Genomic DNA, 17,405 nt, shown 5'->3' with positions numbered 1-17,405 from the left:
GGGAAAGAAGGGGAAATGAAGGGGATGGGGGGGAGGAAATGAAGGGGAAAGGAGGGGAAATGAAGGGGGGAAAGGGGAGGAAATGAAGGGGGGGAAAGGGGGGGAAATGAAGGGGGAAAAGGGGAGGAAATGAGGGGGGGAAAGGGGGGGAAATGAAGGGGGGGAAGGGGAGGAAATGAAGGGGGGAAAGGGGGGAAATAAGGGGGGAAGGGGAGGAAATGAAGGGGGAAAAGGGGAGGAAATGAGGGGGGGAAAGAAGGGGAAATGAAGGGGGGAAAGAAGGAGAAATGAAAGGGGGGAAATGAAGGGGGGAAAGGGGGGAAATGAAGGGGGGGAAGGGGAGGAAATGAATGGGGGGAAGAAGGGGAAATGAAGGGGGGAAAGGGGGGGGAATGAAGGGGGAAAGGGGGGGAAATAAAGGGGGAAAAGGAGAAATAAAAGGGAAAAGGGGGGAAATAAAGGGGGAAAAGGAGAAGAAATAAAGGGGGAAAGAGGAGAAATAAAGGGAAAAAAGGAGAAATAAAGGGGAAAAGAGAGGAAAATTGAAGTTAGTTGCAGTCAAGATCCACCAAGCCCAAAGCAGCAAGCCCAAGGGCGCCATTTTGATTCGAAGCACCAAGCCCAAGGGGGAAGAAGAAGCGGGAAAGAGGGGGAAAAAGTGGGAGAAAAGCAGACAGAATTTGAAGCAAAACCCCAAATCTGGCCAAATCTGGGGTGCGGGGGGTGACTTACAGAAGCAGAGGAACAGCGTGTCCACGCACATGCCGTAGACGCTCAAGAAGCCGTGGGCGATGAGGTAGGAGCCCACGATCACCGTCTGGAAGAGAAAGGGAAAGACCTCGGGATCATGGAGCCCAACCGCAACCCAACCCCGGCGCCAAAATGGCCCCAAGAAGCTGCTTTGTTCACCCCCCAGGGCTGGCGAGGGGATCCCTGAGGGGATTCTGGCGCCATTTTGAGCCCTGAGGGGATTCTGGCGCCATTTTGAGCCCTGAGGTGATTCTGGTGCCATTTTGGGCCCTGAGGTAATTTTGGTGCCATTTTGTTTTGAGTTGATTTTGGGGCCATGTTGATCCCTGAGGTGATTTTGGCTCCATTTTGATCCCTGAGGTGATTCTGGCGCCATTTTGAACCCTGAGGGGATTCTGGCGCCATTTTGAGCCCTGAGGTGATTCTGGCGCCATTTTGAGCCCTGAGGGGATTCTGGCCCCATGCTGAGCCCTGAGGTGACTCTGGCGCCATTTTGATCCCTGAGGTGATTTTGTTTCCCCCATTTTAAGCCCTGAGGTGATCTTGGCGCCGCCATTTCGAGCCCTGCAGCGCGGGGCCCAAAACCGCCCCCATTATTCATTGTTTGCCCTCCATGATGCCCACCCCAGGAGGAAATAACTCTGCGGCCACACCACGACCTGGCGCCTCGTCAAACCACATGAGATCCCTCTGAATCCCGAATTCCCGGGGGGCGAAAGGAACAGGGCAGGACTGTTCACAACAGCCTAATTTGGGACAAAACACCCTCAGCGAGGCCGGTGGACGGAGGCCAACGTGGGAAGGGCGAGACGCCTCTTCACGGCGACCGAAACAAAGGGCTCATTTCAACATGGAGGGTGAACGCCCCTTCAACAAAAAGGCCCTTGAGAAGCAGCGAGCGGAGGGGGCGGTTTTTGCGGCGTTTGTGCTATAAATCTCTTCCTGCCGCTTCTAAATTCATCCAGAGACGAGGAGGTCGCTCACCAGGATGGGGAGCCAGTAGTAATTGAGGGATGGTGCCGTGTCCTGGACCAGCTTGATGCGGTTGGTGAAGAAGAAGAAGGCGAGGACCCCTGGAAAAGCAAAAGGGATGGGAATTGTTGTGAAATCGGATCATTAAATCGATAATTTGGGTTGGAAGAGACCCTCAAGTTGGGTTAAGGGGGGTGAGATGTAAAATGGGCCGGAAAGGAACAGTTTAATGGGAAGAGAGAAATAAAATGGAGGTTGGAAGAGACCCTCAAGTTGGGTTAAGGGGGATGAGGTGTAAAACGGTCCAAAAATGAACAATTTAATGGGAAGAGAGAAGAAAAGTGGAGGTTGGAAGAGACCCTCAAGTTGGGTTAAGGGGGATGAGGTGTAAAATGGGCTGGAAAGGAGCAGTTTAATGGGAAGAGCGAAGAAAAGTGGAGGTTTGGGGAAGGCAGAAGCAGCTACATGAGCCGGACGCACCGAGGAGACTCTTCCAGTCGCCGGCACTTACCGACGCTCCCCACGATGAGGAGTTTCCCCAGGAAGAAGAGGAAATCGGTGACTTTATCCAACACGGCCACCCTGGAATGAAGAGATTGATGAGCGGCCCACCCCAATTCACAGAATCCCAGAATGGACTGGGGTGGAAAAGCCCTCAGAGACCATCAGGTCCAAGCCTTGGTCCAACTCCAGCCTGTTTACCAGATCATGGCACTAAGCGCCATGTCCAAGCTCAGCTTAAAACCCTCCAGGGCCAGTGAGTCCAGCACCTCCCTGGGCAGCCATTCCAGTGCCTGACCACTCCCTCTGTGAAGAACTGCTTCCTAATCTCCAGCCTAAATTCAGGTTGAAGCCCCCTTGTCCTATTGCGAAGTGCCTGGGAGAAGAGCCCAATCCCCCCCTGGCTCCGACTTCCCTTCAGGTTGTTCTAGAGAGTGCTGAGCTCACCTCTAAGCCTCTTGTCCAGCCTAAACAAGCCCAGCTCCCTCAGCCTCTCCCCATGGGGCTCGTGTTCAATCCCTTCCCCAGTCTTGCTGCTCTTCTCTGGACCCTCCAGCACTTCAATCTCTTTCCTGAGCTGGGGGGCCCAGAACTGCCCACAACACTCCAGGTGTGGCCTCCCCAATGCAGAGCACAGGGGGAGCGTCACTGCCCTTGTCCTGCCGACTACGCCGTTTGGATCCAGGACAGGCCACCATTGGCCTTCTTGGCCACACTGGTGGCTCCTGTTGAGCTTCCCGGCCATTAGTCCCCCCAGGTCCCTTCTGGTCACTCTGTGCCCAGCCCGGAGCGCTGCAGGGGGGGGTTGTGGCCACTTGGCCTTGTTGAACTTCAGCCCATTGGGTTCGGCCCATGCTCCGGTCTATCCAGATCCCTCCTGCCTTCCAGCAGCTCCACACTCCTCCCAACTTGGTGCCACCATGTTGGTCTCAATCCCCTCATCTAAATCATCAATAAAGACCCAACACTGCCCCCTGGGGGACACCACTAGCGAATGGCCACCAGCTGGATGCAGCCCCATTCACCAAGAAGGAGCCGATGTGCCTGCGTGTCTCAAAACAACACACCGGGAGAGCCCAAAACCAAAATGGCCGCTCGGAGGCATTGGAAGTGACCAAATGGTGGCTCCTCACCGGATGATGTTCCTCATCAGCAGCGAGAAGGCGTTCCTGGCCGAGGTGCAGAAGTTGGTGCCGTAGACGGCGATCTAGGGCGGGGGAGAGAGAAACGGGGCCATGATGAATTCAGCACTAACGAGTGGGTCTAATTAAGCCCGTCTTTGGGTAAAATGTGCATGAATTATCACCCTGGAAGGGTTTATTCGAGTGGAACCCACCACTGGGTTGTCACCGGGTCAAGTCCAAGGTCAAGACTTGGCAGGAAAATGGCCGAGAAACACTAAAAAGCTTCATTTTGCGGCGAGAAATGGTTCTCGACAGCCCCCCAAAAAGCGCGGGGACCCCCCCAGGGCTCACCATGATGTACGCGTTCCTGTTGAGGAACTTGATGAACTTCTCCAGGCACCAGAAGCAACACTTGAGGCAGCTCAGCAGGAACTTGGCCAGTTTGTTGTCGGCGGCTGTTGGGACAACATGGGGTGAGCAGCAGAGACGACCAAGATGGGACCCGTCCCCCCGATTCACCCCATTTTCTATCCCCCAACAGTGTTGCTGCGGACAGAGGGATGAGCGCCATGTTTCTGCTCGTGGTACCTTTTAACCTGTGGTCCAGGTACTCCAGGATGACCCTGATGACTTGGATGATGGCGAGGATCAAGGAGCCGAAGGCCAGCGAGCCCGTGTGGTACCTGCGCAATCGGGGCGGGAAAGCCCCTCAGGATCATGGAGTCCAACCACAACCTACCCCCGGCGCTAAAATGGCCCCAAGAAGCTCCTCTGTTCCCCCTCCAGGGCTGGCGAGGGGATCCCTGAGGGGATTTTGGCGCCATTTTGAGCCCTGAGGTGATTCTGGCGCCATTTTGAACCCTGAGGTGATTCTGGCGCCGTTTTGAGCCCTGAGGTGATTCTGGCGCCATTTTGAACCCTGAGGTGATTCTGGCGCCGTTTTGAACCCTGAGGTGATTCTGGCGCCATTTTGTTCCCTAAGTTGATTTTGGGGCCATTTTGAGCCCTGAGGTGATTTTGGCGCCATTTTGACCCTGAGGTGACTCTGGCGCCATTTTGAGCCCTGAGGTGATTTTGGCGCCATTTTGACCCTGAGGTGACTCTGGCGCCATTTTGTTCCCTAAGGTGATTTTGGGGCCATTTTGAGCCCTGAGGTGACTCTGGCACCATTTTGTTTCCTAAGGTGATTTTGGGGCCATTTTGAGCCCTGAGGTGACTCTGGCGCCATTTTGTTTCCTAAGGTGATTTTGGCGCCATTTTGGCCCTGAGGCAATTTTGGTGCCGCCATTTTGATCCCTGAGCTGAGCCCCCCAAAACCACCCCCAGGATTCACGTTTTTCCTCCCTAGTGCCCAGTTCTGGTCACTACCCCATCCCACTGGCCACACCGGTGGTAACACAAGCCAGGACACTGGTGGCCTCTTGGCCACTTGTGCACACGCTCAACACCGCCAGGTCCTCCCGGCGCCGGCCGTACCGCAGCGCGCGGCCGAAGGCGGAGAAGAGCGGGAAGGCCGGCATGTCGTCGGGTTTCTTGAAGGCCCAGTAGTAGGAGGCGAAAGCCCCGGCCAGCGTCACTTGGCCCAGCGCGATGACGAAGTTGGCCAACCAGAAGAACATGAAGACGTTGAAGAACTGGAGGGCGATGATGTACTTGTGGTACGCCGTCTCGCCGCCGTAGAAGGCGAAGAGGCACTGGGCGTCGGGGCACAGCTTGGTGACGTTGGTGGTGTTGAAGGTCTAGAGAGAAACGGGCACCAAAATGAACCGACGGCGTCTTTGGCTCAACCTAAACCAACCGTGACTTTCAGAAGACGCCATTATGATTCATTTTTCACCTCGCCAAGCCTGAACAAGCCAGGCTTTGCGCCCACAGCTTGAAGAAGAATAACACCATGATGGAAACGAGCTCGGAAAGGCAGAATTCACCTGGAAGAGCTCGCACTGGGTTGTTTATCATGTAATAAACCACCTTATCTCGGACCAAGTGTAGCGTTTGGACGCGTTTCCTGACGTCCTCACCTCCGGATTGCAGGTCTGCCCGGAAAACTGGCACGCGGACTCGTTAAACACTTTATAAATGGCCTCGTTGGAGGTGGAGAGGAAGCTGTGGAGCAACGGTTAAGGAGACTTTGCGACCCCAGACCCAAATCCTCAGCGTTCCTCACTCGGTTTTCCTCCCACCCGCCTCCTGCCGTTGGTTTTTCTAGGCTGGGTTTTATGTGAAGTTAAAGCCGTGGAGACTTAACCCGGTGGTTTTGTGAATGGGTGTGTGGCTAAATCTGTGAGGTGTCGGTGCCCAGAGAGACCTTTGGTGTCTGAGCAGCTTCCTCCCCTGGGAGCGGAGGGATGGGGAGGAGGAGGAAGGTAGAGGAAGAGGAGGAAGAGGAGGAAGAGGAGGAAGAGGAGGAAGAGGAGGAAGAGGAGGAAGAGGAGGAAGAAGGGGAAGAGGAGGAAGATGATGAAGAGGAAGAGGAGGAAGAAGAGGAAGAGGATGAAGAGGAAGAAGAGGAAGAGGAGGAAGTGGAAGAGGAGGAAGAGGAGGAAGTGGAAGAGGAGGAAGAGGAGGAAGAAGAAGAAGAGAAACAAGAGGAAGAGGAGGGAGAGGAGGAAGAAGCAGAAGAGGAAGAGGAGGGAGAAGAAGAGAAAGAAGAGGAGGAAGAAGAAGAAGAGAAAGAAGAGGAAGAAGAGGAAGAAGAAGAAGAGAAACAAGAGGGAGAGGAGGAAGAAAAGGAAGAGGAGGGAGAGGAGGAAGAAGAGGAGGAAGAACAGGGAGAGGAGGAAGAAAAGGATACACAGCGGTGCTGGCCCAGTAGGCGATGCAGAGACACAGCAAGAAGAAGGTGCACAACGGGTAGAGCAGCGACATCATGATGTGACCAATAGCCCTGCGGGAAGACAGTCAGAAAGCCGTTAAAACCCCCGCGGCGCTGGAGGGACCTCGGCGGCCGGAGGTCCCCGAGTCCCCCCCGGCGCCGTGGTGACAACGGGGGACGCCGCGGTGACAACCGGGGCCGCCGCGGACCTGCTGGCCTCCTTGATGAGCGCGATGGCGATGAGGATCCTCTTGCGGAGGAAGATGAGCAGCAGGATGATCACCACCTCCACGATGCACAGGATGATCACTGGAGAGGAAGAGGAGCTCTGGGCATTGTTGGGGACAAGAGCCACCTCTATCGTCCCCAACAGGGCCGCCAACGCTCCTCAGGGGACGTCCAGCACCATGGAGAAGCAGCATGGTTGGGATGCTCAACGTAACGGTGATTCTGGCGCCATTTTGAGCTCTGAGGGGATTCTGGCACCATTTTGACCCTGAGGGGATTCTGGCGCCATTTTGACCCTGAGGGGATTCTGGCACCATTTTGACCCTGAGGTGATTCTGGCACCATTTTGACCCTGTGGTGATTCTGGCGCCATTTTGATCCCTGAGGCGATTCTGGCGCCATTTTGAGCCTGAGGTGATTCTGGCGCCAAACTCTTTGCCAATGACCACAAGACGACCCAGAAGACCCCAAAATGTCCCCCGAGGAGGACAGACACCCACTGAAGGCCAACCAGGTCTGGCGCAGGTGCAGGTAGACGCGAAGGTCGGTCTGGAAGCCCAGGTCCGTCAGGGGCACGTCGGAACCCGCTTCCCCTTTCAGTTTGGCGTATTCCAGGTAACAATGGAAGATTCCTGCGGTGAATGGCGGAAAATGGCCACGTTAGCGCCGAGAAGCCAACAGCGTCCGTCGCCGCCTGCGTGTGAACCTTTTTAAGGCAAAACGCACTTAAAATGGGGATAAAACCACCCGGAGGAGGCTCCCGAGAGCTCACCGTAGCCCAGCACCAAGATGACCATGACGATCATCACCCAAACCATGATCCCAGCCAAGAAGCGGAGCAGGACGATGAAGATCAAACTGGCCACCATGGCGATGACGAGGCCTCTGCGGGGGGAAGGCGGCGAGGCGTCACAACCCAACCCTCCCATCCCTCTGCTCTCCGTCCTCCATCTTGAGCCACAAAAAGGGCCTGAAGAATGGGAGTTATCCATGGGCAAAACGCCCTCCGTTCGATTCGAGTGGGAATTATGGCGATGGGTGAACTTTGGGTTCGGGCTCCGTAACGCGGCGCCGCTCACATGATTATCCAGTACCAGGAAACCGTGTAGTCCTCAAAGATCTTCATGGCCAGTTGTCTGGTTTCCAGGACCACGTTGGCTTGTCTGCGAGACAAAAACCATAAAAATGCGCTAAATTAAGAGAATACGGCGCTTGGTGAAGAATTTATTGCAAAGATGGGGGATTTCAAGGCTCTTCCATGATGTAAATTGTGGTGTGAAAGCTCCAGCAGAGGAGAGGGGAGGAAAACAAGGGAGTGAACCCAAACTGCCTCAAAATGGCGGCAACAAAATCGCCTCAGGGCTCAAAATGGCGCCAGAATCACCTCAGGGCTCAAAGTGGCGCCAGAATCACCTTAGGGATCAATCTGCCGCCATTTTGAGCCCTGAGGGGATTCTGGCGCCATTTTGAGCCCTGAGGTGACTCTGGCGCCATTTTGAGCCCTGAGGTGATTTTGGGGCCATTTTGACCCTGAGGTGATTCTGGCGCCATTTTGAGCCCTGAAGTGATTCTGGCGCCATTTTGACCCTGAGGTGATTCTGGCGCCATTTTGAGCCCTGAGGGGATTATGGCGCCATTTTGACCCTGAGGCGATTCTGGCGCCATTTTGAGCTCTGAGGTGATTCTGGCGCCATTTTGACCCTGAGGTGATTCTGGCGCCATTTTGACCCTGAGGGGATTATGGCGCCATTTTGATCCCTGAGGGGATTATGGCGCCATTTTGACCCTGAGGTGACTCTGGCGCCATTTTGAGCCCTGAGGTGATTTTGGGGCCATTTTGACCCTGAGGTGATTCTGGTGCCATTTTGGGCCCTGAGGTGATTTTGGGGCCATTTTGACCCTGAGGTGATTCTGGCGCCATTTTGACCCTGAGGTGATTCTGGCGCCATTTTGAGCCCTGAGGGGATTATGGCGCCATTTTGACCCTGAGGCGATTCTGGCGCCATTTTGACCCTGAGGTGATTCTGGCGCCATTTTGACCCTGAGGTGATTCTGGCGCCATTTTGGGCCCTGAGGTGTCCCCCACTGCTCCCATCCCGGTGTCACCAGCCCGGGTGACGCGGGGACTCACTTGGCGCCCTCGAGCAGTTCGGTGACGTTGCGGCGCCGCCCGCGCCCGTCGTCGTACGTGGTCTCGTTGCCCACCATGATGACGCCGCGGGAGGCGCGGATGGCCGGGAAGCACCGACGGACGACTGGACGGGGGGACAGACACGGCGTGGGGGACAGAACCCGCTCCCCGGAGCCATCAACCTGCACCCCAAAACCCCAACACGCCGAAACCCCAACCGGGACGTTCCAGCCCCCCAAAACATCCCCATGTCCAGCCCAGGAAGCAGCTGCAAGGGGTGTTTTGGGGTGCTCTGAGGAGCCCCATGATGGGGTCACATCTATTTTGGGGTGCATTTTGGGGTGCTCAGAGCAGCCCCATAGCAATGACACCTCTATTTTGGGGTGCACTTTGGGGGTGCATTTCGGGGTGCTCTGAGCAACTCCATAGAAATGACACCTCTATTTTGGGGGTGCATTTTGGGGTACCCAGAGCAGCCCTATGCTGGGGTCACATCTACTTTGGGGGTGTATTTTTGGGGTGCTCAGAGCAGCCCCATGGCAAAGATACCTCTATGTTGGGGGTGCATTTTGGGGTGCTCAGGGGAACCCCATGGCAATGACACCTCTATTTTGGGGTGCACTTTGGGGTGCTCAGAGCAACCCCATAGCAATGACACCTCTATTTTGGGGTGCACTTTGGGGGTGCATTTTGGGGTGCTCTGAGCAACCCCATAGCAATGACACCTCTATTTTGGGGGTGCATTTTTGGGGTGCTCAGAGCAGCCCCATAGCAATGACACCTCTATTTTGGGGTGCACTTTGGGGTACTCAGCACAACCCCATAGCAACACCACCCCCCTCAATTACGTCCCGATCCCCCCCACACATTAATTACCCCCCACATTAATGAATTACCCCCCGCTAACGACCTCGTCCCCACACCTACGTGGGGTGCTGGGGATGATCATGGCCGGGCACTCCCTGTCCCTCAGCACCTCAATGGCCGCCTGCATGGGGACAAACCATCACTTGGCCACCATTTTGGGGCCAAACCACCACCCCGGGGCGGGGGGGGCGTCGGTGTCACCCCCCCCCCCCCACCTTCTTCGTGTCGGTGAACCCGGGGGCGCAGAATTGCCGATAATAATCCATCTCTCCGGTGGTTCGAGACCCCGATGCGCCCAGGTAGGTCATGTAGCGGTTGGGACATTGGTTGACGCAGATCTGGGAGGGGGGGACAGGACACAAAAATTGGGGGTTGGGGACACTGAAAGCACCCCGATGGTGGCTCTGCCCCCCCCCCAAATAAGGGGGTACCTGTGTGGTCGGGCACTGGAATTGCAGCAGCACCATTGGGCTGGCGCACTTGACGATGTCGAAGTAGAAGAGGAAGGGTTTGTCCCCTGCGGGGTGTAAAATAACCACCGGAATGGGTGGAAATGGCACCGAAATACGTCGGGGACGTTGTTGGGGAACATTGGGCACATTGTTGGGGATGTTGCTTGGGACATTGGGATGTTGTTGGGGATGTTGGGGACGTTGGGGATGTTGGGGATGTGGTTTGGGACATGGGGACATTGTTGGGGATGTTGGGGACGTTGTTGGGGATGTTGAGGATGTTGTTGGGGACATTGGGACGTTGTTTGGGACGTTGGGGATGTTGTTGGGACATTGGGACATTGTTGGGGACGTTGGGACATTGTTGGGGATGTTGTTTGGGACATTGGGATGTTGTTGGGGATGTTGTTGGGGATGTTGGGGATGTTGTTGGGGACATGGGGACGTTGTTTGGGACATGGGGACATTGTTGGGGATGTTGGGGACGTTGTTGGGGACGTTGTTGGGGACGTTGGGAATGTTGTTGGGGACATTGGGACATTGTTGGGGACGTTGGGGATGTTGTTGGGGATGTTGGGGATGTTGTTGGGGACATGGGGACGTTGTTTGGGACATGGGGACATTGTTGGGGATGTTGGGGACGTTGTTGGGGATGTTGGGGACATTGTTGGGGATGTTGAGGATGTTGTTGGGGACATTGGGACGTTGTTTGGGACGTTGGGGATGTTGTTGGGGACATGGGGACGTTGTTTGGGACATGGGGACATTGTTGGGGATGTTGGGGACGTTGTTGGGGACGTTGTTGGGGACGTTGGGAATGTTGTTGGGGACATTGGGACATTGTTGGGGACGTTGGGGATGTTGTTGGGGATGTTGGGGATGTTGTTGGGGACATGGGGACGTTGTTTGGGACATGGGGACATTGTTGGGGATGTTGGGGACGTTGTTGGGGATGTTGGGGACATTGTTGGGGATGTTGAGGATGTTGTTGGGGACATTGGGACGTTGTTTGGGACGTTGGGGATGTTGTTGGGGACATTGGGACATTGTTGGGGATGTTGTTTGGGACATTGGGACGTTGTTGGGGACGTTGGGGATGTTGTTGGGGATGTTGGGGATGTTGTTGGGGACATGGGGACATTGTTGGGGATGTTGGGGACGTTGTTGGGGGACGTTGTTGGGGACGTTGGGAATGTTGTTGGGGACATTGGGACATTGTTGGGGACGTTGGGGATGTTGTTGGGGATGTTGGGGATGTTGTTGGGGATGTTGGGGATGTTGTTGGGGACATGGGGACGTTGTTTGGGACATGGGGACATTGTTGGGGATGTTGAGGATGTTGTTGGGGACATTGGGACGTTGTTTGGGACGTTGGGGATGTTGTTGGGGACATTGGGACATTGTTGGGGACGTTGGGACATTGTTGGGGATGTTGGGGATGTTGTTGGGGACATTGTTGGGGACATTGTTGGGGACATTAGGGATGTTGGGGACATTGGGACATTGTTGGGGATGTTGGGGACGTTGTTGGGGACGTTGTTGGGGATGTTGTTGGGGACATTGGGACATTGTTGGGAATGTTTGGGACATTGTTGGGGACGTTGGGGACGTTGTTGGGGACATTGGGCACGTTGTTGGGGACGTTGTTTGGGGACGTTGGGACATTGTTGGGGATGTTGGGGATGTTTGTTGGGGACATTGGGACGTTGTTGGGGACATTGTTGGGGATGTTGGGGACGTTGTTGGGGACGTTGTTGGGGACATTGAGGATGTTGCTGGGACATTGGGCACATTGTTGGGGACATTGTTCGGGACATTGGGACATTGTTGGGGATGTTGTTGGGGACATTGTTGGGGACATTGGGACATTGTTGGGGACGTTGTTGGGGATGTTGTTGGGGACATTGAGGACATTGTTTGGGACATTGGGGACGTTGTGGACGTTGTTGGGGACATTGAGGATGTTGCTGGGGACATTGGGCACATTGTTGGGGACATTGTTGGGGACATTGGGACATTGTTGGGGACGTTGTTGGGGATGTTGTTGGGGGACATTGGGATGTTGTTTGGGACATGGGGACATTGTCTGGGACGTTGGCGACATTGTCTGGGACATTGGGACGTTGTTTGGGACATTGGGGACGTTGTGGACGTTGTTGGGGACATTGGGGCCGCGGGGACGCAGACGTACTGGTTGGGGGTCCCGTGCTGGCCGCAGAACTGCCCGCGGCTGTCGGTGGGGTGCAGCACCTTGCGGGGGTCCCCGTGCGTCCAGGCTGCGCGACACGGCCCTGGCACCTGCACCCCGACCCCCCAAAACCCCCGGCCCCCAAACACACCCCCCCTGACCCCCCAAAACCCCCGACCCCCCAAACCCACACCCCTAACCCCCCAAAACCCCTGACCCCCCAAACACACACCCCCGACCCCAAACACACACCCCCTGATCCCCCAAAACCCCTGACCCACCAAACACACACCCCCTGAACCCCCAAAACCCCTGACCCCCCAAACCCACCCCCCTGACCCCCCAAAACCCCTGACCCCCCAAACCCACACCCCCGACCCCCCAAAACCCCTGACCCCAACACACACCCCCTGAACCCCCAAAACCCCTGACCCCCCAAACCCACACCCCCAACCCCCCAAAACCCCTGACCCCAAACACACACCCCCTGAACCCCCAAAACCCCTGACCCCCCAAACCCACACCCCGACCCCAAACCACACCCCTGACCCCCCAAAACCCCTGACCCCCCAAACCCACACCCACAACCCCCAAAACCCCTGACCCCAAACACACACCCCCTGAACCCCCAAAACCCCTGACCCCCAAACCCACACCCCCTGACCCCCCAAACACACACCCCCTGACCCCCCAAACACACACCCCCTGACCCCCCAAAACCCCTGACCCCCCAAACCCACACCCCGACCCCAAACCCACACCCCTGACCCCCCAAAACCCCTGACCCCAAACCCCCAACCCCCTCATCCCCAAACGCCCTCATCCCCAAACCCCTGAGCCCCCTCCCCAAAACCCCGACCCCCAAAACCCCTCATCCCCCTCCCCACATCCCTGAGCCCCAAAACCCCTGATCCCCTCCCAAACCCCCTTTATCCCCCTCCCCACATCCCCAAAACACCCATTTCCCCCTCCCCACGTACCCACAACCCCCCCCATGACATAGCCCACGACCCCCCCCATACGTACCCACGCCCCCCCCCCCCCATACGTACCCACGACCCCCCCCCATACGTACCCACGCCCCCCCCCCCCATACGTACCCACAACCCCCCCATGACATAGCCCACGACCCCCCCCCATACGTACCCACGCCCCCCCCCCCCCCAGTACGTACCCACGACCCCCACCACGACATAGCCCACGATGGCCACCAGCAGCAGGACACAGCAAATGATGTCGGTGCAGCCCCTGCGGGGGGACAGGGGGACATTGGGGACACTGGGGGATGTTGGGACATGGGGGACATGGGGGCTGGGGGGGACATTGGGGATGTTGGGGCACATGGGGACATTGGAGATGTGGGGGACGTTGGGGACGTGGGGAATGTTGGGGACATTGGGGACGTTGGGACATTGGGGACGCTGGGGACGTTGGGGATGTTGGACATTGGGGACGTTGAGGATGTGGGGGACATTGGGGACATGGGGATGTTGGGGACATTGGGGACATGGGGACGTTGGCGACATTGAGGTCATGGGGGATGTTGGGGACGTGGGGAACATTGAGGACGTTGGGGGATGTTGGGGAATGTTGGGGACATGGGGATGTTGGGGACATGGGGGACGTCGGGGAATGTTGGGGACATTGAGGTCATGGGGGACACTGGGGACATTGGGGACATGGGGGACATGGGAACGTTGGGGACATTGAGGTCAGGGGGGACACTGAGGTCATGGGGGACATTGGGGACATGGGGACATGGGGGACATTGAGGTCACGGGGGATGCTGGGGATGTGGGGACATTGGGGACATTGCGATGTGGGGGACACGGGGGACATGGGACGTTGGGGACATGGGGGGACATTGAGGACATGGAATGTTGGGGACATGGGGACAGTGTTGGGGATGTTGGGGACATTGGGGACATTGTTGGGGCCATTGGGGCCGTTGTTGGGGACACTGGGGACATTGTTGGGGCCATTGAGGCCATTGTTGGGGACATTGGGGACAAGGGCTCCGCTCACCTGTCGTAAATGGGCCCTCTGAAAGTCGGGTCGTATTTTTGGGGTGTCCCTGCGGAGGCGGGAAAATACAAACCAATCATAATTTGGGGGGATGAGGAAAGGGGGTTTTGGGGTCCCATGGGGTTTTGGGGTCTTGGAGTCCCGGGGGCTTTGGGGTCCCCGTGGGGTTTTGGGGTCCTGGGTGGTTTTGGGGTCCCCAGGGGCATTTGGGGTCCCTGTGGGGTCTTGAGGTCCCTTGGGGGTTTGGGGTCCTGGGGGATTTTGGGGGCCTCGGAGGTTTTGGGGTCCCCAGGGGTTTTAGGGTCCCCATGGGCTTTGGGGTCTTGGTGGCTTTGGGGTCCCGAGGGGCTTTTGGGGTCTTGGTGGATTTGGGGTCCCAGGGGGTTTTGGGGTCCCCGTGGGGTTTTGGGGTCCCCAGGGGCATTTGGGGTCCCCGTGGGGTCTTGGGGTCCCATGGGGTTTTGGGGTCCTGGGGGATTTTGGGGGTCTCAGAGATTTTGGGGTCCCCGTGGGGTTTTGGGGTCCTGGGTGGTTTTGGGGTCCCTAGGGGCATTTGGGGTCCCCAGGGGGTCTTGAGGTCCCATGGGGTTTTGGGGTCCTGGGGGATTTTGGGGGTCTCAGAGGTTTTTGGGGTCCCCGGGGTTTTGAGGTCACTGGGGGGTTTGGGTCTCCGTGGGGTTTTGGGGTCCCGGGGGTTTTAAGGTCCCCAGGGGGTTTGGGGTCCTGGTGATTTGGGGTCACTGGGGGTTTTGGGGTCACCATGGGCAGCTGCTTCCCCAGGGGGTTTTGGGGTCCCCAAGGGTTTTGGGGTCCCTGGGGCAGGTTTTGGTGTCTCAGAGAGTTTTGGGGTGCCGTGTTTTGGGGTCCCTGGGGGATTTTGGGGTCCCGGGGAAGGTTTTGGGGTGCCGTGTTTTGGGGTCCCTGGGGGATTTTGGGGTCCCCGGGGGATTTTGGGGTCCCCGGGGGAGGTTTGGGGTCCTTGGGAAGGTTTTGGGGTGCCACGTTTTGGGGTCCCCGGGGGATTTTGGGGTCCCCAGGGAGGTTTTGGGGTGCCGTGTTGTGGGGTGCCGTGTTGTGGGGTGCCGTGTTTTGGGGTGCCGTGTTTTGGGGTGCCGTGTTTCAGGTCCCCGGCGCCTCCTGCACGATCACTTTTCCCTCTTATTTTTAGATGGGAATTGGGCCAAAAGAGCGGGCGCGGGGGGGCACAGCAGGTTGGGGGGCACACGGTGGGTTTGGGGGGCACGGCGGGTTTGGGGGGGTCACGGCAGGTTGGGGGAATTTGGGGGGGGGTCACAGCAGCCCCATGGCAATGACAGCTCTATTTTGGGGTGCATTTAAGGGGGCATTTTGGGGTGCTTGAGTAGCCCCATGGCAGGGACACGTCTGTTTTGGGGGGTGCATTTTGGGGTGCTCTGAGCAACCCCACGCTGGGGTCACCTCTATTTTGGGGTGCACTTTGGGGTGCTCAGAGCAGCCCCATGGCAATGACACCTCTATTTTGGGGGTGCACTTTGGGGTGCTCAGAGCAGCCCCATGGCAATGACACCTCTATTTTCGGGGGGCATTTTTGGGGTGCTCAGAGCAGCCCCATGTCAGGGACACATCTATTTTGGGGTGCATTTTGGGGGTGCTTGAGTACCCCCATGTCAGGGACATGTCTGTTTTGGGGTGCATTTTGGGGTGCTCTGAGCAACCCCATGCAGGGGACACCTCTATTTGGGGGTGTATTTTGGGGTGCTCAGAGCAGCCCCATGGCAACGACACCTCTATTTTGGGGGTTCACTTTGGGGGTGCATTTTGGGGTGCTCAGAGCAGCCCCATAGCAATGACACCTCTATTTTGGGGTGCATTTTGGGGTGCTCAGGGGAGCCCCATAGCAATGACACCTCTATTTTGGGGGTGCACTTTGGGGGTGCATTTTGGGGTGCTCAGAGCAGCCCCATAGCAATGACACCTCTATTTTGGGGTGCATTTTGGGGTGCTCAGGGGAGCCCCATAGCAATGACACCTCTATTTTGGGGGTGCATTTTGGGGTGCTCAGAGCAGCCCCATAGCAATGACACCTCTATTTTGGGTGCACTTTGGGGGTGCATTTTGGGGTGCTCTGCGCAACCCCATAGCAATGACACCTCTATTTTGGGGGTGCATTTTGGGGTGCTCAGGGGAACCCCATAGCAATGACACCTCTATTTTGGGGTGCATTTTGGGGTGATCAGGGGAGCCCCATAGCAATGACACCTCTATTTTGGGGGTGCATTTTGGGGTGCTCTGAGCAGCCCCATAGCAATGACACCTCTATTTTGGGGTGCACTTTGGGGGTGCATTTTGGGGTGCTCTGAGCAACCCCATAGCAATGACACCTCTATTTTGGGGGTGCACTTTGGGGTGCATTTTGGGGTGCTCAGAGCAGCCCCATAGCAATGACACCTCTATTTTGGGGGTGCACTTTGGGGGTGCATTTTGGGGTGCTCAGGGGAGCCCCATAGCAATGACACCTCTATTTTGGGGTGCACTTTGAGGTGCTCAGATCACCCCCACGCTGGGGTCACCTCTATTTTGGGGGTGCATTTTGGGGTGCTCAGATCACCCCCACGCTGGGGTCACCTCTATTTTGGGGGTGCATTTTTGGGGGGGGGTTCCCCCATGCTGGCGTCACATTCACTCCCGGCTACTTTTGGGGGACACTCCAGGCCGTTCCCACGACCCCGCACCCCAACCCACTCCCACGGGGGGGTGTGGGGGGGTGTCATTTCAGGCTGGGGGGGGGTCACAATGACTCCCCCCCCCAAGGGGCCCCCCCCAAACACCCCGCGGCGGCGGGAACCAGTTTGTCCCAGTCACTCCCCATTAACCGCGGGCGCCAGCGACGCCGTCCCGCTGGTTTGACGGTGCCAAACGAGGGCGGGCCCCCCCCCCAGCACCAATCCCACCCCCCCCAGCACCAAACCCCCCCCCAGCACCCCCCACCTACTTTTCCTTTCGTTTCCCCTTCACCCCCCCCCCCTTTTCCGTTTGTTTTGAGGCTCCTTTCGCTGCTTTATCTACCGCACTTGAACTTCCTGGTGCCGGGGGGGGGCTCCCCCAGGTGCCCCCCCACCCTGGGTGTCCCCCCCCCCACCCCGGGTGTCCCCCCCCGCACCGGACCGAACTATCCCCACTTCCCCCCCCCGCCAATCGTCCCCCCCCCAACCCCGGACCGAACTATCCCCGCTTCCCCCCCCCAAACCGACCCATATCCACCCCCCCCAATCGATCCCCCCCCCCAAACCGATCCCCCCCCCCCCCATCTTACCGTGTTTCCCGTAGTAATTGTCCCGCTGCCCCCCCATCCCGGTGAGCGCTCCGTTTCCCC

At 57.4% G+C, this 17,405-nt stretch overlaps 1 protein-coding gene across 1 annotated transcript; it reads right to left on the bottom strand.

Moving 5' to 3' along the window:
* Positions 1–466: 466 nt before the first annotated feature.
* Positions 467–17,399, bottom strand: LOC309452491 (choline transporter-like protein 2; the record flags this gene model as incomplete). Its single annotated transcript, XM_082077116.1, has 21 exons — positions 17,346–17,399; positions 14,054–14,102; positions 13,203–13,276; positions 12,032–12,116; positions 9,820–9,904; positions 9,604–9,726; positions 9,449–9,509; positions 8,522–8,645; positions 7,470–7,553; positions 7,163–7,275; positions 6,891–7,022; positions 6,372–6,471; positions 6,142–6,234; positions 5,369–5,453; positions 4,824–5,086; positions 3,936–4,030; positions 3,699–3,802; positions 3,357–3,430; positions 2,234–2,304; positions 1,735–1,823; positions 467–817 (listed from the first exon to the last, which is right to left on the bottom strand). Coding segments are annotated over exons 1-21 (2,292 nt in total), but the record flags the coding sequence as incomplete, so codon positions are not given.
* Between the last annotated feature and the right edge of the window lie 6 nt (positions 17,400–17,405).

This window comes from Streptopelia decaocto, assembly GCF_964273445.1.
Source record: "Streptopelia decaocto genome assembly, contig: HAP1_SCAFFOLD_2259, whole genome shotgun sequence".
In the NCBI taxonomy this organism is placed as follows: Eukaryota; Metazoa; Chordata; class Aves; order Columbiformes; family Columbidae; genus Streptopelia; species Streptopelia decaocto.
Note: the sequence above shows the minus strand (reverse complement) of the source record. Positions and strands in the feature narration are given on the sequence as shown.